Raw genomic sequence first — 22462 nt, 5'->3', positions numbered from 1 at the left:
CAGGTGTCTCCAAAGGTACATGTTGGGTTGGCGTATTTCGAGATTAGGATTTGTCACTCTGATTGTCGGAGAGGTGTCTTTGGGCCCTCTCGGTAATGCACATCACTAAAGCCTTGCAAGCATTGCAACTAATGAGTTAGTTGTGAGATGATGTATTACGGAATGAGTAAAGAGACTTGCCGGTAACGAGATTGAACTAGGTATTGAGATACCGACGATCGAATCTCGGGCAAGTAACATACCGATGACAAAGGGAACAACGTATGTTGTTATGTAGTCTGACCGATAAAGATCTTCGTAGAATATGTGGGAGCCAATATAAGCATCCAGGTTCCGCTATTGGTTATTGATCAGAGACGTGTCTCGGTCATGTCTACATTGTTCTCGAACCCGTAGGGTCCACACGCTTAACGTTACGATGACAGTTTATTATGAGTTTATATATTTTGATGTACCGATGGTTGTTCGGAGTCCCGGATATCATCACGGACTTGACTAGGAGTCTTGAAATGGTCGAGACATAAAGATCGATATATTGGACGACTATATTTGGACACCGAAAAGGTTTCGAGTGAGATTGGGACAATACCGGATCACCGGGAGGTTATCGGAACCCCCCGGGAGGTATATGGGCCTTATTGGGCCTTAGTGGAAAGGAGGGGAAAGGAGCAAGGGAGCCCCCCCCCCAAGCCCAATCCAAATTGGGAGGGGGGCCGGCCCCCCCTTTCCTTCCTCCCTGCTTCCTCTTCCTTCCCTCTCCTACTCCTAATAGGAAAAGGGGGAGTCCTTGGACTCCCCCCTTGGGCGCGCCACCCCCCTTGACCGGCCCCTTCCTCCACTCCTTTATATACGGAGGAGGGGGCACCCCATAGAGAGCAACAATTGATCCCTTGGATCTCTTAGCCGTGTGTGGTGCCCCCCTCCACCATAGTCCACCTCGATAATACTGTAGCGGTGCTTAGGCAAAGCCTTGCGACGGTAGAACATCAAGATCGTCACCACGAAGTTGTGCTGACAAAACTCTTCCCCGACACATTGTTGGATCGGAGTCCGGGGATCGTCATCGAGCTGAACGTGTGCTAGAAACTCGGAGGTGTCGTAGTTTCGGTGCTTGATCGGTCGGGCCGTGAAGACGTACGACTACGTCAACCGCGTTGTTATAACGCTTCCGCTATCGGTCTATGAGGGTACGTGGACAACACTCTCCCCTCTCGTTGCTACGCATCACCATGATCTTGCTTGTGCGTAGGATTTTTTTTGAAATTACTACGTTCCCCAACAGTGGCATCAGAGCCTAGATTTTGTGCGTAGATGTCATATGCACGAGTAGAACACAAGTGAGTTGTGGGCGATATAAGTCATACTGCTTACCAGCATGTCATACTTTGGTTCGGCGGTATTGTTGGATGAAGTGGCCCGGACCGACATTACGCGTACGCTTACGTGAGACTGGTTCTACCGACGTGCTTTGCACACAGGTGGCTGGCGGGTGCCAGTTTCTCCAACTTTAGTTGAACCAAGTGTGGCTACGCCCGGTCCTTTAGAAGGTTAAAACAACACTAACTTGACGAACTATTGTTGTGGTTTTGATGCGTAGGTAAGAACGGTTCTTGCTCAGCCCGTAGCAGCCACGTAAAACTTGCAACAACAAAGTAGAGGACGTCTAACTTGTTTTTGCAGGGCATGTTGTGATGTGATATGGTCAAGACATGATGAGATATAAGTTGTTGTATGAGATGGTCATGTTTTGTTGAAGTTATCGGCGACTGGCAGAAGCCCTATGGTTGTCTCTTTGTTACATAAGATGCAGGTGCCAAATAATTGATTTACTTTATTGCTATGCGATAGCAATAGTTGCAAGAGCAATAGTTGGCGAGATGACCATGTGACGACACATTGATATAGATCAAGATGATGAAGATCATGGTGTCGTGCCAGTGACGATAGAGATCATGACAGTACTTTGGAGATGGAGATCAAAGGCGCAAGATGATCATGGCCATATCATGACACATATTTTGATTGCATATGATGTTTATCTTTTATACATCTTATTTTGCTTAGTTCGATGGTAGCTTTTTAAGATGATCTCTCACTAATTATCAAGAAGTGTTCTCCCTGAGTATGCACCATTGCGAAAGTTCTTCGTGCTGAGACACCACGTGATGATCGGGTGTGATAGGCTCTACGTTCAAATACAACGGGTGCAAAACAGTTGCACACGCGGAATACTCAGGTTAAACTTGAGGAGCCTAGCATATAACATATATGGTCTCGGAACACAGAGACCGAAAGGTCGAGCGTGAATCATATAGTAGATATGATCAACATATTGATGTTCACCATTGAAACTACTCCATCTCATGTGATGATCAGACATGGTGTAGTTGATATGGATCACGTAATCACTTAGAGGATTAGAGGGATGTCTATCTAAGTGGGAGTCTTTAGTAATATGATTACTTGAACTTAAATTTATCATGAACTTAGTCCTGGTAGTATTTTGCAAATTGTGTTGTAAATCAATAGCTTGCGTTGTTGCTTTCATATGTTTATTTTGATATGTTCCTAGAGAAAATTGTGTTGAAAGATGTTAGTAGAAATGATGCGGATTGGATCCGTGATCTAAGGTTTATCCTCATTGCTGCACAGAAGAATTATGTCCTTAATGCACCGCTAGGTGATAGACCTATTGCAGGAGCAGATGCAGACGTTATGAACGTTTGGCTAGCTCAATATGATAACTACTTGATAGTTTAGTGCACCATGCTTAACGGCTTAGAATCGATACTTCAAAGACATTTTGAACGTCATGGACCATATGAGATGTTCCAGGAGTTGAAGTTAATATTTCAAGCAAATACCCGAGTTGAGAGATATGAAGTCTCCAACAAGTTCTATAGCTAAAAGATGGAGGAGAATTGCTCAACTAGTGAGCAAGTGCTTAGATTGTCTGAGTATTAACAATCGCTTGAATCAAGTGGGAGTCAATCTTCCAGATAAAATAGTGATTGGCAGAGTTCTCTAGTCACCATCACCAAGTTACTGGAACTTCGTGATGAACTATAATGCAAGGGATGACGAAAATGATTCTCGAGCTCTTCGTGATGCTGAAATCAACGAAGGTAGAAATCAAGAAAAGAGCAACAACTGTTGATGATTAACAAGATCACTAGTTTCAAGAAAAGGGCAAAGGGAAAGAAAGGGGAACTTCAAGTAGAATGGCAAGCAAGTTGTCACTCCCGCGAAGAAGCCCAAAGCTGGAACAAAGCCTGAAATTGAGTGATTATACTGCAAAGGAAATGGTCACTAAAAGCGGAAATGCCCTGAATATTTGGTGGATAAGAAGGATGGCAAAGTGAACAAGGGTATATTTGATATACAGGTTAATGATGTGTACCTTACTAGTGTTTATAGTAGCCCCTGAGTATTTGATATTTGTTCGGTTGCTAAAAATTAGTAACTCGAAACAGGAGTTAGAGAATAAACAGAGACTAGTTGAGGGTGAAGTGATGATGTGTGTTGGAAGTGGTTCCAAGATTGATATGATCATCATCGCACACTCCATATACTTTAGGGATTAGTGTTAAACCTAAATAAATGTTATTTGGCGTTTGCGTTGAGCATGAATATGATTTGATCATGTTTATTGCAATACGGTTATTCATTTAAAGTCAAAGAATAGTTGTTGTTCTGTTTACATGAATAAAACCTTCAATGGTCATACACCCAATGAAAATAGTTTGTTGGATCTCAATCGTAGTGATACACATATTCATAATATTGATGCCAAAAGATGCAAAGTTGATAATGATAGTGCAACATATTTGTGGCACTGCCGTTTAGGTCATATCGGTGTAAAGCGCATGAAGAAACTCCATAAAAATGGACTTTTGGAATCACTTGATTATGAATCATTTGATGCTTGCGAACCGTGCCTTTTAGGCAAGATGACTAAAACTCCATTCTCCGGAACAATGGAACGAGCTAGTGACTTATTGGAAATAATACATACCGATGTATGCGGTCCAATGAGTGTTGATGCTCGTGGCAGGTATCGTTATTTTTCTGACCTTCACAAGATGATTTGAGCAGATATGAGTATATCTACTTAATGAAACACAAGTCTGAAACATTTGAAAAGTTCAAAGAATTTTAGAGTGAAGTGGAGAATCATCGTAACAAGAAAATAAAGTTCCTACGGTCTGATCGTGGAGAAGAATATTTGAGTTACGAGTTTTGCCTTCATATAAAACAATGTGGAATAGTTTCACAGCTCACACCACATGGAACACCACAGTGTTATGGTGTGTCCGAACGTCATAACCGTACTTTATTGGATATAGTGCAATCTATGATGTCTCTTACCGATTTACCAATATCGTTTTGGGGTTATGCATTAGAGACAGCTACATTCACTTTAAATAGGGCACCATCAAAATCCGTTGAGACGACGCCTTATCAACTGTGGTTTGGCGAGAAACCAAAGTTGTCGTTTCTTAAAGTTTGGGGTTGCGATGCTTATGTGAAAAAGTTTTCACATGATAATATCAAACCCAAATCGGAGAAGTGTGTCTTCATAGAATATCCAAAGGTAACTATTGGGTACACCTTCTATCACATATCCGAAGGCAAGTTGTTCATTGCTAAGATGGATCCTTTCTAGAGAAGGAGTTTCTCTCGAAATAGGTGAGTGGGAGGAAGTATAACTTGATGAGGTAATTGTACCTTCTCCCTTATTGGAAAGTAGTTCATCACAGAAATCAGTTCGAGTGATTCCTACACCAATTAGTGAGGAAGTTAATGATGATGATCATGAAACTTCATATCAAGTTGCTACCAAACCTCGTAGGTCTTCCAGAGTAAGATCCACGCCAGAGTGGTATGGTAATCATGTTCTGGAAGTCATGTTACTAGACCATGATCAACCTATAAACTATGAGGAAGCGATGATGAGCCCAGATTCCGCGAAATGGCTTGAGGCCATGAAATCTGAGATGGGATCCATGTATGAGAACAAAGTGTGGACTTTGGTTGACTTGCCCAATGATCGGCTAGCCATAGAAAATAAATGGATCTTCAAGAGGAAGACGGACACTGATAGTAGTGTTACTATCTACAAAGCTCGACTTGTTGCAAAAGCTCGACTTGTTACTATCTACAAAGCTCGAGTTGGAATATACGCTTTGATAAGTTGATCAAAGCATCTAGTTTTATACGAACTTGAAGTGAAGCCTGTATTTACAATAAAGTGAGCGGGAGCACTACTGCCTTTCTGATAAGTATATGTGAGTGACATATTGTTGATCTGAAATGATGTAGAATTTTTCTGGAAAGCATAAAAGAAGTGTTTGAAAGGAGTTCTTTAAAAGAAAGACCTCAGTAAAGCTACTTACATATTGAGCATCAAGATTTATTGAGATAGATCAAGACGCTTGATAAGAGTTTCAATGAGTACATACCTTAACAAGATTTTTAAGTAGTTCAAAATGGAACAGTCAAAGAAAGAGTTCTTGCCTGTGATGCAAAGGTGTGAAGTTGAGTAAGACTCAAAATCCGACCATGGCAGAAAATAGAAAGAGAATGAAAATTCATTCCCTATGCCTCAGTCATAGGTTCTATAAAATATGCTATGCTATGTACTAGACCTATTGTATACCTTGCTCTGAGTTTGGCAAAGGAATACAATTTTGATCTAAGAGTAGATCACTGGACAGCGGTCAAGAATATCCTTAGTGAGGACTAAGGAGTTATTTTTCGATTATGGAGGTGATAAAAGAGTTCGTCGTAAAGAGTTACATCGATGCAAGCTTTTACACCGATCTAGATGACTCTAAGTCTCTATCTGGATACATATTGAAAGTGGGAGCAATTAGCTAGAGTAGCTCCATGCACAGCATTGTACACATAGAATATTTGCAAAATACATATGGCTCTGAATGTGACAGACCCATTGACTAAACTTCTCTCACAAGCAAAACATGATCAAACCTTAGTACTCTTTGGGTGTTAATCACATAGCGATGTGAACTAGATTATTGACTCTAGTAAACCCTTTGGGTGTTGATCACATGAAGATGTGAACTATGGGTATTAATCACATATAGATGTGAATATTGGTGTTAAATCACATGGCGATGTGAACTAGATTATTGACTCTAGTGCAAGTGGGAGACTGAAGGAAATATGCCCTAGAGGCAATAATAAAGTTATTATTTATTTCCTTATTTCATGATAAATGTTTATTATTCATGCTAGAATTGTATTAACTGGAAACATAATACATGTGCGAATACATAGACAAACATAGTGTCACTAGTATGCCTCTACTTGACTAGCTCGTTTATCAAAGATGGTTATGTTTCCTAGCCATGGACAAAAGAGTTGTCATTTGATTAACGGGATCACATCATTAGGAGAATGATGTGATTGACTTGACCCATTCCGTTAGCTTAGCACTTGATCCTTTAGTATGTTGCTATTGCTTTCTTCATGACTTATACATGTTCCTATGACTATGAGATTATGCAACTCCCGTTTACCGGAGGAATACTTTGTGTGCTACCAAACGTCACAACATAACTGGGTGATTATAAAGGAGCTCTACAGGTGTCTCCAAAGGTACATGTTGGGTTGGCGTATTTCGAGATTAGGATTTGTCACTCCGATTGTCGGAGAGGTATCTGTGGGCCCTCTCGGTAATGCACATCACTTAAGCCTTGCAAGCATTGCAACTAATGAGTTAGTTGTGAGATGATGTATTACGGAACAAGTAAAGAGACTTGCCGGTAACGAGATTGAACTAGGTATTGAGATATCGACGATCGAATCTTGGGCAAGTAACATACCGATGACAAAGGGAACAACGTATGTTGTTATGTAGTCTGAACGATAAAGATCTTCGTAGAATATGTGGGAGCCAATATGAGCATCCAGGTTCCGCTATTGGTTATTGACCGGAGACGTGTCTCGGTCATGTCTACATTGTTCTCGAACCCGTACGGTCCGCACGCTTAACGTTACGATGACAGTTTCATTATGAGTTTATATATTTTGATGTACCGAAGGTTGTTCGGAGTCCCGGATATGATCACAGACTTGACGAGGAGTCTCGAAATGGTCGAGACATAAATATCGATATATTGGACGACTATAGTTGGACACCGTAAGGTTCCATGTGAGATTGGGACAATACCGGATCACCGGGAGGTTATCGGAACCCCCCGGGAGGTATATGGGCCTTATTGGGCCTTAGTGGAAAGGAGGGGAAAGGAGCAAGGGAGGGGGAGCGCCCCCCCCCCCAAAGCCCAATCTGATTTGGGAGGGAGCCGGCCCCCCCTTTACTTCCTCCCTCCTTCCTCTTCCTTCCCTCTCCTACTCCTAATAGGAAAAGGGGGAGTCCTACTCCCGGTGGGAGTTGGACTCCCCCCCATGGGCGCGCCACCCCCCTTGGCCGGCCCCCTCCTCCACTCCTTTATATACAGAGGAGGGGGGCACCCCATAGAGAACAACAATTGATCCCTTGGATCTCTTAGCCGTGTGCGGTGCCCCCCTCCACCATAGTCCACCTCGATAATACTGTAGCGGTGCTTAGGCGAAGCCCTGCGACGGTAGAACATCAAGATCGTCACCACGCCGTCGTGCTAACAGAACTCTTCCCCGACACTTTGCTGGATCGGAGTTCGGCGATCGTCATCGAGCTGAACGTGTGATAGAACTCGGAGGTGCCGTAGTTTCGGTGCTTGATCGGTTGGGCCGTGAAGACGTACGACTACATCAACCGCGTTGTTATAACACTTCCGCTATCAGTCTACGAGGGTATGTGGACAACACTCTCCCCTCTCGTTGCTATGCATCACCATGATCTTGCGTGTGCGTAGGAAATTTTTTGAAATTACTATGTTCCCCAACACAATCCTCCCACTCGTAGGCTTAGTTGCAATCCAAGTACTCGCCTAAGTATGAAATCCATTCCGGTCCGCAAGGATGACGAGGTGCAAGTCGACTGCCGCCTTCTCCTTCGGAGCTACGCCACAAATACAACATGCGCTCCATTCCGATCCGCAAGGACGATGAGGTGCAGGTTGACTGCTACCTTCTCCTTTGGAGCTACGCCACAAATACAACGTGCGCTCCATCCCGATCCGCAAGGACGCAGGTCGACTGCAATTTGTGCTCCATCCCTACCTGCAAGAGCGATGAAGTGCAGGTCAACTGGATTTTTCACCTCAGGGTTGCGTCTCAAGCACTAAAGTATATTCCGAGTGAAGAAAAAAGTTCGCTCGAAGGCAAATGCAAGCATATTCAATGATAAGCCAAGTTCAAATAACATCCTACGGATTCAGAAGTGCTCAGGCGTCAAGCCTGTAAAAGTTTATCGGTTACAAAACCACTCGGCATTTCGAGGCAAATTTAAGGTGAAGCATAGAAGTTTTTATTACTCCTCGGGTGGAGGACTGGAGGGCGTGACAAATTGGTCCAAGTCAATTCCGTCAGCAGTCCGAGTGGCAGCAACAATGGAGGTCTCCATGAAAGATTGGAAGTCGTGCTTCTTGGTATTGGCAACTTTGATGGACGCCAGCTTTTCCTCTTGCGCATCCTTGCAGTGAACACAGACCAGGGACAGGGCAACGTCAGCGCCGCACCTGGCAGAAGACTTCTTCCATTCTTGCACTCGACCTGGAACTTCATTCAGTCGAGTCATTAGAGACTCGAGGTCATTTTGAAGCATCGCTCCTGGCCAGAGTGTCATGTCGATTCGCGACGCCGCAACCTTCAGTCGAGCAAGGTAGTCAACCACACCAGCAACACGAGACTCCAGTCGGAGCACGTTCATAGCAGTTTCATCCTTCACAGGAGAGTTAATGGGGTCCAAGCTTGTCTCCACTCGACTGGTCTCCTCCTCGAAGTTTTGGCAGAATTCTGTAAACACAATTCAAATATAAACCAGTAGTTCTACGATAAGTCGATGATAACAAGCCAGTCGGGTAGGATACACTACCCTCAAGCATGATGAATAACTTATTGGCGAGCCCTATCAGATAAGCCTCCAGATCGTTCCTCTTCCCCACCAGTTCACTAGCCTTGTCATTCAGAGCTATCTTATCATTCTTCAGACGGCTGACCTCCTTGTTGGCCGCGTCGAGAGCAGCTTTCAGATTGGCGTTCTCCTCTTCAAGTTTACCGACTGAAGCCAGTTTTTCTTCCGCAAGCTTCGTTTTGTCCAAAGCCGCCTTCTGCGCCTCGGCAAGGTCATGGTCCTTCTTCTTCAGAGCCTCCTTCATTTTATCTGCAAAATGACAATGAGATCAGAATCAGGAATGGGCAGAAAGATAAAGACAGTCGTCAAGTTCTCACCAGCCATACCTTTTGCTTCGTATTTCGCCTTCTGAAAGTTCTCCTGAGCAAGCTTCAAGTCAAGGTTGAGCTGGATCTGTTTGTTTTCCAATTCAGTATAGCGAGCCACAAGCTCGCAAGATTTTTGCGAAGGGTCAGTCGACAGACATCAAAGATAGGTTGCTTCCGAGTGACTAAGAGAAAAATCATAACATTTCTAAGACTACAGCCGAATCAAAATATTCAACAGTAGTCTCGGGGACTACACCTAGTGGGTGCACTCAACGTGCCCCCACTGGTTCTACCGACTTGGTCCGATCAGTCGACCAAAAGAGACAAAGAGGTTATGATCCTAAACCATAGCTAACTGCCAGCAGTCAGCCATGGTCTCATCATGATCTACCAAAAAAACACAGGTTCTTCATACCTTAGTCAACTGCCAGCAGTCGACCATGGTCTCGGGGACCACACCCAGTGGGTGCACTCAGCGTGCCCCCACTAGTTCCAAGATTCCATTCGACATGGTCCGAGCAGACCGAGTGAAGAAGTTAGAGTGAAGAAATTCAAAATACAAAGACTACAGTCGACTGCTAGCAGTCCACCATAGTCTCGGGGACTACACCCAGTGGGTGCACTCAGTGTGCCCCCACCAATCCAAAAATTCAATCGACACACCCAGTGGGCATACAGATACAAAGATCTTCGGTAATAAAGTCTTCAGATAGCATATCCTAACAGAACAAGCAGTGACCAACTAACCTGGACGTTGCGCTGAAGGGCTGAGCTAGCATCATAGGCCGCTTGGCTGGCTTCCCGGACCGCCTTCACCTGCTCCATCATGATCCCCGCTTGGCATATAGCCTCCTTAGCAGCACCCACTTGGTCCTCTGGGACGTGGTGTGTGGCGAAAAGGGAGGGCGGGTCAGCAGTAAACGACGAAGGCCGAACAATCGTCAGCGGCACAACGAAGGACAGGAATTCCGAGTGATATTGCCACCCTCTTGAACCGATGTCTCAGGCATTGATGCAATCTGAGTAGTCTTGCCAGCCGGCGCCTTTCTGTTCCTCCTCGGCCTCAGTGGCGCCTCGTCATCATCATCAGGGAGATCAATGACATGAGGAGGAGCTACAGGAAAAATCCAAAGTTAAAAACGAAAATCCAATCGACCAAAAGTGAAACTACAGAAATCGTACCAAGGTTGGAGGTAACAGCGTCTTCCATTTCCTGGTCTTCGTTCCTGGCGGAGGTCTCGGAGGTAGCAGCACTGCAGATTTCAGAAACCAGTCGGTTAGTCAATGAGTCGACCAAGAGTCTGTCCATGCTAAACGAGAAAACACAAGTTATGTTGTTACCCGGAAATGGTGGGAATGGTCATTCTCATCTTGGGCAAGGCCTTCGGCGGCTTTGATGACGCCGCCCGCGGATGCTTCGGCGCTTTTTCAGTCGGCGCCAGAGAAGCCGTCCGAGGGCGTTTTGACGACTGCCCAACAGCCGCAGCCGCTTTGCCACGCTCGCTCGCGGGGTCGTGGGTAAGCTTGGATCGCCTTTCCGTGCGAGGAGGATCGACTTCCTCCTCCTCCTCTCCACTGGAGCCGTCGTCATCCTCTTCCCCCTCACCATCAGATTGCCACTCCTCCTCACTTTCACCTCCGCTCGCCTCCTCCTCCTCGGTCTGTTCTTGCGCCCCGTTGGGCATCGAGTACATCTTAGTAATGGTCTAGAAGACAACAAACAAGACAAAAGTCAGTCGATTGATTTTAAGCAAACAGAATGAAGAAAGCAAGGCCATAGTCAGAGATGCAGAATTGGACCTGATCTACTTCATACGATTGGTCGAGTGGAGGAATCCTCCTGGCTCCTCAGGGGTTGTCTTTGTTCCCTGTGATAATTGACAACCACCCCTCCAATGTAGCCTCGTCAACCTCCTCCAGGTGAATCCGAGTGGTGTCATCGAGACCCGAATACATGCACATCAGATGGTCACGAGCTTGAAGCGGTTGGATACGTCTCCGGAGGAAGACCTCTAGCAAATCCATACCAGTCACCCCGTCACGGACAAGCTGAACCACTCGACCAACCAACACTTTGACTTGTGCCTTCTCTTTCGGTGTCACTTTCAGAGAAGAAGGTTTTTCTGCTCGGTTCAGGGAGAAAGGGGGAAGACCCGTCGCCTGTCCTGGGGTCAGCTGGTCTCTGCAGTAGAACCAGGTCGACTGCCACCCGCGGACTGAGTCGGGAAGAGTCATAGCTAGAAAAGAACTTTTGCTTCTCATCTAGATCCCAAGACCCCCGCACATCTGAATCACTTGCGTCTTATCGTCACTCGACTTGGCTTTCTTAACCGACTGAGAAAGACAAGTGAAAATGTGCTTGAAGAGGCCCCAATGAGGAAGGCAACCCAAGAAACTCTCGCACAAAGACACGAAGGCAGCAAGATACATGATGTAATTTGGAGTAAAGTGATGGAGTTGCGCTCCAAAAAAGTTCAAGAAACTCCGGAAAAAGGGATGAGGGGGCAGGGAGAATCCGTGGTCGACGTGAGTGGCAATAAGGACACACTCACCCTCGAGAGGCTGCGGCTCGATCTCGTTCCCCGGGAGGCACGCAGATTCGTGAGGAATGAATCCCCCCTCGACCAGGTGATCAATGTCTTCCTGACGAATCGCCGAGGGCATCCAATCGCCCTGGATCCAGCCCCGCGGCAAGGCAGACCTCGAGGAAGATCCGCCCCGACCGGACTTCTTCGCCTTCGCCTGCGCCGTCGCCTTCTTCGCGCGCTCCAGGGCCGCCGTCTTCTCCTTCACCATCGCCGCAGACGAAGCTCGAACGGACCGACGGCACCGGGATGAGAGCAGAGGTGGTGGAGGAATTCGAGAAGAAAGAGGAAAAATGAAGGCGCACTGTTCGAAAGCCCTGGGCCAGTGGCTTATATGAAGTTGCTTCCCAGTGACTGACCTGTAGGCCCAGACGATCCTGTCAAATCCCGCAACAGTCGCGTGCGCGATACATGGCGAAAAAGGTGGCATGGAGATCGAGGCGTCTCCGCCCTATCCCGTCCGATTACTGCGGCCTCCTCCGCCCCGCGCGCTTCCCAAAATTCGAATCCCGCAAAATCCGCGAGCAGCAGAACAACTTGTCAGATGGAGGATCTCCTCCACACCGTCACTCGGAGCTTTTCAAGTAAAGAAATTCACTCGACTGAAATCAAGAATGGATCAAGGCGACCGAAAAAGAAGTTGGTGTCTTTACTTAAGTTCATGGATCCAGAACAAGATACACTCATAGCACGAAAAATGGGTCGGAAGAGTTCTCAACTCCTTCCCCACTCAAACCTCGATCCATTCGGGGGCTAATGATGAAGCTATGTACCTAGGGTAGGGTCATGGACCTGTCCAAACTACCCTCTCCAAGGACATCTCTAGAAGAAACCACCTTTCAATCGACTCAGAAGTGTTCCACTCGACGGACTCGAAGACACTCGGCCATGAAGCCAACCACTCGACAGCCAGGAGATCTAAAGTCGCTCTGCACACAATCGGCCGGTCATTAAGTAGCCTTTATGGTCATCATAGCACTTTATTTGTGGCGTTACCAGTAACACCCGATCTTAATGTACCTTAAACCCTACATAACTGAGGGCCGGAGGGGTCTGGCGAACTCGATATAAGCCACCCCCTCCTCAGTGTAAAGGGTTCGCGCCTCTGTAACTCATACACACATAATCCAGTCGACCGCCTCCGGGCTCTGAGACGTAGGGCTGTTACTTCCTCCGAGAAGGGCCTGAACTCATAAATCTCTTGCGTATACAACTACTCTATAGCTAGGATCTTGCCTCTCCATTCCTACCCCCTACACTACTGTCAGACTTAGAACCACGACATCAGGGGGCCAATTCCCAATTTCAAGTGAATTCAAACATTAGCACACTGCAAATCAATTTTTTGGAAGAAGAGTACATAGTTCCAGTTCCATACCATGGAAACAACAGTCAATGTAGGGAAGAGTACATAGTCATAGATACCCGTGTATTTCAAAAGAAATAATAATTAGGCATACTATTTTTGCGAAAAATCCAAAGGCCATATATTAGGTAGCACAAACCCTTGCAAAAACACACCATACTTGGGTCTTCGACTATCTGAACATTTCCCATTTGCGTGGTGGAAAATAAGGACATATTAAAGCACACAGAGTTCCCTTCAATGACATAAAAGGGCAATTGTGACTTCTTTCAACTCGACGACAAGTCTTCAACGTGCAACAGGATCATTGGTCCTTAGTACCATCCTTCTAGACACATGCTCCATCTCTGATGCAACACTGTCCTGAGACTCATAATTCAAGTTTGGGTAATGGCTGCCGCTGCCATTGTTCAAGGCGTCGTTCATGTGACCGCTCGCATATCAATCCTCTAGATTGAGGCACTCTTGCAGCTGCACCACCACGTCACTGATGGTGGGCCGCTCTACCGACACCTGTGTGGTGCATTCTAGAGCAATGTTTGCCACCTTCCACACACTGTTCACATCGTAACAACCATGCATGCGTGCATCCACCACGCTCTCAATGTTGCCCTCCGCTAGCTGGGACCTCACCCACTGGATGATGCTGATGGGCATCGGAGACTCTGGAAGGATAGCTGGTCTCCCGGTGACTAATTCCAACAGCACGACACCGAAACTATACACGTCACTCTTTGTTGTTGGCTGCATTGTTGCCAGGTACTCTGGATCAACGTATCCATATGTACCAACAAGTGTGTTTGTGGATACATGGGTGTCCTTATCGCGCTTGAAGGCCTTGGACATGCCGAAGTCGGCAATCTTGGCCTCCAAACTCACATTTAGGAGAATGTTTGTGGGCTTCACGTCCATGTGGATGAGGGACGGGCTGCATCCGGTGTGTAAGTACTCAAGCCCTGCACATCGCGGACCATCATCTCTTAAGTTCTTGGAAACACAAACATATAAAATAAAAAAGGGTTGTTGCATTCAAGGCTAGTAGTACCTTTGGCAGATTGAAGTGCAATTTGAAGCCTCTTTCTCCAGTCCAATAAACCTTGTCCATTGCCGTCTCTTCCTGCAGATAGACGGGCATTTTGAATATTAGAATACCACGCCCTGGCAATGTTTCTATGGATTTTATTTTGCAGGTGATTCTATGGATTAATTGTGAACATTTTGTCAGTTTGTACTTTGAAGTGCTAGATCATAGTGTAGCCATAAATCACTTTCTTAGTACCAGTTTAAAGCCACACATCTAACAATTTGCAACATGTACATATACCTTTAATATGCTCTTGTAGTGTTCCTTCTGACATGTACTCGTACACAAGTGCCATGTCCTTTCCATCCTTGCAATAACCAATCATAGAGACAAGATTCTTATGATGAATCTGCGTCAAAATCTGAGCCTGCACAAATGGTTCATGTCTCAGAAGATCCACGATGTAAAAAAATGCTTTGTCCTTTTGTTGTATGTGTGCTAGGGGTGGCTACTGGTTAGCTTTGTGCTTGACTTAAACTCTTGAATGTATTAATGAAATGACGTGTAAGATTCATGCACATAAAAAACCCTCACCAATTGCAGTAACAAAGATTTACCTCCGCGAGGAACACATTGACACCTTGCTTAGAAGTACGAGACCGCAATTTCACTGCCACCTGAGTATTATCTTCTAGGAATCCATGATAGACAATCCCGAAACCTCCCCGACCAAGAATCTGCTTGAATCCCCTTGTTATCGTATCAAGTTGTTTGTAGGTGAACCGACGGTTCTCAAGTTGCAATGAACTGTCCCCACGGCCACCATTTACTGACATATAGTTGGCATATGACAGCATCAATAGTGTTCATTGACTAAATAATTGTTATCCACGCATATGTTGATGCCTCACCTTGTTGACTTCGTCTTATCAAGTAAAAGAGAAGTATTGCCAATGATGCCATCACCACAACCACAACTATAGGGACAACAATATAGATAGCCAGCTTGTTGTTCCTTTTAGCCGCCAGCTGACATGAATTGTCACTCGTGCAAATGTTTGGATTGTTGTCATATCTATCAAAATATGAAATGATTTTTTTCTCGTCAAATGTATCTAGTGCTATGCGTAACTAAAAGAACATTGAAATTGACCTTAGATTGAGCGAGCCATCTTGAACTCTTTTGAGAAGTCCAGAGGGAATTGAACCACTGAGCAGATTGCTTGACAAATCTCTAAAGAAAAAGGATATTTGCAAGATTTCAGTTAATACCTTGGGTGCAAAATTAATTGTCAGAAGTTGCAGGACTTACATAACCGTCAACGAAGGTATTTGGGAAAGGGCATCTGGAATTGAGCCTGTCAATTTGTTGCTTGACAGATTCCTGAAAAATGTTGACAAAGGTTACCTTCCATTTTTTTTATTGCAAAAAGGAACTATATATAATGAATCTTGAAAACAATGCTGAAAAACAAACTTACAAGTACTGGAGAGCCTTGAGATTTATGAAAGAAGATGATATATCACCACTTAGGCCGTTGAAGGACAAATCTCTGCAGAGAACGAACCTCCGCCGAATGAGAGTCATTATCGAATTTTTACGTGATCTTTCATTTTGTGCTTTCATGTTGAAGTGAATTTAGGTAGATGCTCAAATCTAAAATACTTACACGGCTTTGATCCTGTGAGGGGTTGTGATCTCATAATTGCATGCCAACCTTTCCCAAGCCATAGTCTTTGGAACGCACGGGTCACCCATCCAGTTCTTTTGCACCTGATACTTCACCTTTATCGCCATGATAGCGAATACTGTTGATTCATGCAAGTTTTTAGTACCACACATGATTTGGCTAAGCATCAACCACATCTCATGTATGTTTTGTAGTGTTGTCATATATGGGGTGTGGATTTTTCTTGTGGAGAGCGCATGCTCCCTTTATTGTAGAAAGTTCGAAAGAAACATATGGTGTGTAGATATTAGAGTGAGTATGTGCCTATATTTTTTGTGGTAAGGCGAGAGATGGCTTGATGAACCCTTCCGTTCACCAAAATTTCGTTCATTTGTGGTATGGGTAGAAAAACAAAAATGGGGAACTAAAATAGCAAATAATATTTTGAAAAGTCCTTGAATTTTTTATTTCCATTGCCTCAGATAAATTATTATTTTCACCGAACATGAAATTTGAAAATGAATTTAACCATTAGTATATGAGTATTTTATGGATGTTTTTGAAGGGTGCAAAATCATTTTTTTAAAGGGAGCATGTACTCCAGAGTGCAGATGGTTTCAATATTATTTGGGATTATATTGTGTCACGAAATCTACATACATTACTTAGAACCTTTTTTCCTCGGCAAAGATAAAATTTCTAAGTTTTTAAAAATATTTAAATATCACACACGCGCACACACACACAGAGATACATAGGTAGGTATTGGGTACACACTTATCAATGTGATTTTTCAGAAAAGTTGTAACTATTTGCAAAGTGTGTGGAGATTAGAAAATGAGAAAGCTACAATAAAATTTGTGTTGTAGCTTTTCCATTTTCAGATTTTTACACATGTTGGTAGGTAGTATACCCAATTCCTACTTACGTGATTTTTTTGTATATTTTTAAAAACATAGTAGCATGATTTTTGCGAAGTCTTAAGAAGTAGGTTTATAAGTATCCATGTTCGTTGATCATTTTAACTAGGCACTAGTGCATTAAAGACATGATTACATCTCTTAGAGTCATAAAATTGATCTATAAATCTGTGCAACACTCACTAGTATTGTACAACTGCTCAACCCAAACACCTCAAAAAGACAGTCACGGGTGAGACTCATTCTACACGGTTTTGCAACAAAATCTACATCAGCAACCGTATATTATCCAAACCCTTTGGAATTCTTGAACATTAGATCCCAAATGATTTATGGCACAATCGTTTGGGATATATCCGGGCAACGAGGCTCAATAGCTAGCAATTGGTACATATGGCGGGCTTAACTTTAAAACCCAGTGCAAGCTCTCTCTCTCTCTCTCTCTCTCTCTCTCTCTCTCTTTCTCTCTCTCTCTCTCTCTCTCTCTCCCATGCTCTCTGTCTGGAAACTAACCACACGAGAGAAATTCTAGTGACATATGTAGCACTATTTACAAATCAGCAAAAAAATGATTTTTTAGTAGCACTGAGCTAATATGTTTTGGAGGTTTCATGTTCCCAAAGGACTGAAACATCACCAAAAAAAAAACTAGCCATGTACAGGGGAGCGTGAAAGTTAGCTATCCACGTGTCAGAATCATGCCTATGTTTTGAGATCTTATGTGTTTCAACTCTAGCCCACCCCAACTTATTTGGGACTGAAATGCTCTGATTGATCTAACATGTATTTACATGGAATTTGAAATTCAAGTTGTTATCAATAGTGTCATGGAGAGGCAAAAATGATGGACTTACTCTATAATTTCTTGGTGTGCTACCGCGCGACGGTGTGTGGTAGCACCAAAAGGCTTGGTAGATCACTAGAACTTTGCTCAGACACAGCCTTCTCCCCACCCCCAACCCTAGATCTTGATTTGTGAAATCACTCTTCCCCACATTCTTGATCCCTAGACACATACAAACCCATCCCGTCATGCTACTTCCTAACCTGCCACGTGTTGTCTCCCTCTTGCATTGCCCTAGTTCTACCACTTCTTTCACCATGATCATGAGTCCCACAGAGCATGTGTGTTGGGCGACATCAGTCAACCGACATAGTGGTTGGCCGAGATGGCATGGTGGCAAGAGCTCCATCCGATAACAACTCCATATATACGGTGTTGACTGCTCCGACCGACGGAACCTCCTCCCGAGCCCCTCCACCTGAGCATTCTTGAGGCCACCTCTCTTATGTGGCAGCCAATGCCAAACGCCATGAAAACCCGTTTGCTATGTCAATTTCAATCAGTTTGAGATGGCTCTTTTCTGTATTTCTGATTGAGACAACATGTATCTACCATGATTCAAACTTTAAAAGCCAAATCTGATCCACACATGGTGGTCAAATGAATAGATAAATCCTACTATAAAAGGTAGCAGAATCCATTTTTGCAAAAATACTAGATTTTTTAATACTGCATCATGATTAGTTATCGTTTTGTGTCACAAAAAAATTGGTTTGGAACTTTATATGCATGGTTTCCAAAAAAATAGCAACCCTGTCTAATTTTTCCCATAAGCTTCATCGGGTGCTATTTAACTATTTAGTACACTGGTACACATTCAGAATTTTAGAGCACAAAATTTGGCCCTCATGAACAGTACACATTAAATAGCACTAGACCAATGTTATTTTAGGTTTGGTACTACCCGCTGTGAATTTGTGCTTGTTATTCCTTGATGTGGCCATCAAATTAGATCTGCAATTTTGTGACATGTGATATACATTTCATGTGAACACCATAAGGAAAACATCTTTTTAGTAGGGGCACCCTATTAAATGTGCAAGCAGACGTACCATCCTGTGAGTACGTGCTAAGGTTGGTGGTGGAGATGACGGAGAAAATCTCCACACCGTTGATGATCGGCGGCAGCGTCGAGTTGCCAGTGGCGTTGATGGAGATGTTATAGCTGTTATGCCTAGAGGGGAGGTTGTTGTAGGTGGCACCGATGTAGAGGTAGGTAGGCGTGAAGCCGCTCGGATACCACAACTCGCCGTTAAGGTTGACGTAGAACTGCCGCACGGCGTTAATGGGGAGAATCTGCAGCTCAGAGAAGTGCAAGATGGCGATGTACCCTGGTGACGGGTCGTTCGGCTGGGGCTCCGGGCTCCAAGAAAACTCTATGTTCTTGGTGACGTCCCGCGGCCTGATCGCCGTCTGCATGACTGCCGTTGGCGCCTCGAAGACGTCATTGTCTATGCTCTGCACCCTCTTCTTTGTCGATATCACGGTCCAGATTTTCATGTTGACCCACGGGGTCCAGATTCGATCGTATGGATCATCAGGGTACCTGATCAATTTCATTTGTGATTTATTACTACTCTCTCCGAATCGGATTGGGTTACCATACGTTGAAGGTTCCTTTGAATTGAATGAGGGTCACCACTCACCTGACAAAGGTAGAATCGTCAGTCGGGCCGAGGTTGAGCCTAGTCATCAGCACCAGGCCCTGCGCCGCGGTTACCTGCGGGTACATCGTCTTCTTGAGCGGCCTCAGGCTCAGCCCAGAGATGAATGGTGTCCCGACGCCGGTGTTGATCAGGCAAACCTGTACGAAGTCATCCGGCACAACCACGAGGACCTCCACTTGCAGCGCGTAGCCCATATTTGTGATGTTCACCACCCTCCAGAAGTTGACCCCTATGTGAAGGTCAAATATAGGAATCCTGTCGAGCCCGTCGTAGTTGCCGTAGAAAAACGAGGCGCGGAGGAGATACTTGAGCCCGGGCACCAGGGACCGGAGCGTGTAGCAGTTGCGCGTGCCGTCGGGGAAGCTGCGCAAGTTGTGGTAGGCCTTCGAGAGCAGCGACTGCGGCTTCATGTACTCCACTGAGATGTTGTGATTCGAGCCGGTGTCGGTGAAGGCGGCATCCGGGGCGTAGGAGAGCTCGGTTGTGCTGTCTACGTAGCTCGTTGTCCCTGGAAATCCGCAGTCTATGCTTATGAAACCTGCAATTTATAATCCTTGGTGAGACTATTGGGAGTAACATAAAGTCAAACATAGATGACACCTAAGAAAAAAGATGATGTGGCAGCTAAATAATGAGTAGAGAGGCAAATTAAGTAATGTAGCTAGTTACTCACACTATGAGTAACATCACACATACAGGCAAGATGATTCTACAATCTAATAAATGAAGTGTTGCATGTCAACACATATGTTACTTCTCACTATAAAGGTGATAGCATAGACTAGTAACATATTAATGTTAAGTCTAAGTTACTCCCTGCTATGGATAGTCTCATGCACGTGAACTTTGCAATTATGCATGGTCGATCTGTTGCGTATTGATTTTGTGAAAACATGCGCAGTTAATCTTTTCGGGGACAGTGAGCATACATACCTTTGCTGTCAGGCTGGGCACGAGCTTGAAGCACCCCGCTGGAGGCGGCGCCAGCGGCGATGCAGACAAGCAGCAGCCATGGCGTTGCCGCCATTGTCGATCTGCGGCGTTGACGGCTCCAATATGCACTTGCAAGTAGCTAATGGAGCATCATGGTATTTATATGTGCGGCCCTGCGGGCTAGCATAGCACCATCCATGCCTCCATGTACATGCGCAGCCTCAACTCCCATTTGTCAAAAGAAAAACAAAGACAACATGCCCGCCTTAATCTGGATATAGGAAGAGAACCAACTGTCTTTTGTTTTTTCTTTCAAAAAGAAACTGTATTTTGTTTTCCGATGAAAAACCAACTCTGTATGAATGTTATAGCTAGCATAATGGTGGCATGAACACCATCATGCTTAACCACGTCGCTACACCTACGTGTGTAATGTATCCGGTACTAAAGACTTGTCAGTGGGCATTAATCTTAATTCCCTCGGCACCTCCTTGTGGAACCCACGATCGACCTGATTAGTGCTATGGCAAACCGCCCGTCAAAGGTTTGACTTTAATTTCTTCGACCTGGTCAATGTGTCCTCTTGCTGGGTGCACGACTTTCATTTTGCGTTGAGAGAGTGCCGAGGAAGACCGGGAATGTTGGCCGTGCCCCACACTTCTTCTGACCTTTTTTCCAATGCAGCTGTTAAAGAGTGGATTTTATTGACCCAAAAACTGCATCAAAAGGATACTGACCTTAAGAGCACACTGCACACTTCCGGTCTCTGTATAGTTAGGATTCACACATCCAATACCAACGCGCACTCACACAGAAACACGCCGGCAATAGCAAAGTCATATGAGGCCAAGGTTATGCGTAGCGCGAGCAAAAATAAAAAATCCGCAGCGATCAGATCCGAGATCGGCAAACTACAACAATGACTATATCCACACCAACCATCTCATGATATCACACAGACAATGAGGTTCTTCAACAGCAACACCTGAGAGACACCTGTCGCGATCTTCGAATCCAACCACCAAGGTCACAATCTAGGTTGGCATCTAGAAGAATCAATCCAAGCATATCCATGCAATATCTTCAACAAGGTAACATCGTAAAAATACTGATGTTATAACTAGCTCGGGTCAGATCTAGGCTTTCACTGCGGAGCTCGTGACCGGATGCTCGAGTAGCACCACCAGTGAAGTCATCAAGTGTTATCGCCATCACTTCTCCGCGAGCCCAACAGTAACATGTGATGCGACTGCACGACTGCCATCGTTGCATAACCATCCTCTGCGTTAAGTCGTCGTGCATAATTTGTATCTCACCGTTGAAGTTAACCACTGGATCTTGAGATGAACAATCTGGAAGATCTTTCGGTAACCTCTATGGTTATGAAGTCCTAGGAGGTCGGTGCAACATAATCTGCAGCCACCCTCATTCGGCTGATCAGATCTTTTTTTTTTGGGAAATGGAGGTTATCCCCCGGCCTCTGCATCAGAATGATGCATGCATCCATCTTATTAATAAGCAAAATGTTCAAGAAAGTCTTCAAGTCTCCAATAACAAAAAGGCTCACAAAAAGCTAAAAGCATGAAAACGAGATAGCCACAACCGACGAAAAAAAGATAGATAGGAATCTAAACACTATAGTGTTGTCGGCCGATCACCACCCATGCAAAAGTGCACCACCATGGTCCACCTCCCAGCAGAGAGCCCGACGCACGCCCCCATGCCATGCCATGAGCGCCAACAGCCAAAGTAGAGCCGTTGTGCAACTCCGGACAATTGGGTGGCAGCAATGCACCGATGGTGGTATCCATCACTACGATCGGAGGATGCTACGCATAGGGAACCCGCCGGTGATCAGAGGATGGCTTGGTGCAAACAGGTGTGTGCGGTTGCCGATCCGTTTTTTCCAAACCTGGCCAAAACAACTAGCTGCAGTCTGAACCTCCGTCGGGCCTCCGGTAGACAGAGGACCAGATAGGGCTAGACAACCAGGCCTCCGCGATGCACCCGGTCGCCGCTGGCGCCTATGGCGGCGGCGAGACGAGCGGACGGCGCGAGGGTTTCGCGTCCCAAGCCGCCAGCAAAAATTTGGGGAAGATCACTTC

General features: G+C 45.1%; 1 protein-coding gene across 1 annotated transcript; it reads right to left on the bottom strand.

Moving 5' to 3' along the window:
• Positions 1–13740: 13740 nt before the first annotated feature.
• Positions 13741–20451, bottom strand: LOC123080188 (putative leucine-rich repeat receptor-like protein kinase At2g19210). Its single transcript, XM_044503086.1, has 12 exons — positions 20358–20451; positions 19404–19962; positions 18810–19303; positions 15994–16132; positions 15805–15876; positions 15636–15707; positions 15477–15557; positions 15216–15398; positions 14941–15130; positions 14624–14750; positions 14345–14395; positions 13741–14255 (listed from the first exon to the last, which is right to left on the bottom strand). The coding sequence occupies exons 1-12, from the start codon at positions 20449–20451 to the stop codon at positions 13741–13743; spliced, it is 2577 nt and encodes an 858-aa protein (XP_044359021.1).
• Positions 20452–22462: the final 2011 nt, after the last annotated feature.

This window comes from Triticum aestivum, chromosome 1B, assembly GCF_018294505.1.
Source record: "Triticum aestivum cultivar Chinese Spring chromosome 1B, IWGSC CS RefSeq v2.1, whole genome shotgun sequence".
NCBI lineage: Eukaryota > Viridiplantae > Streptophyta > Magnoliopsida > Poales > Poaceae > Triticum > Triticum aestivum.
Note: the sequence above shows the minus strand (reverse complement) of the source record. Positions and strands in the feature narration are given on the sequence as shown.

Bases quoted from the DNA above. Each gene is read 5' to 3' on its own strand.
- LOC123080188 (XM_044503086.1), bottom strand. From the start codon at position 20,451: ATGGCGGCAACGCCATGGCTGCTGCTTGTCTGCATCGCCGCTGGCGCC. The intron at 16,133-18,809 runs GTACGTCTGCTT...ATGAATCAACAG, and splicing joins TAGCACGTACTCACAGGATG to TATTCGCTATCATGGCGATA. The intron at 14,256-14,344 runs GTACTACTAGCC...CGCGATGTGCAG, and splicing joins TGCACTTCAATCTGCCAAAG to GGCTTGAGTACTTACACACC.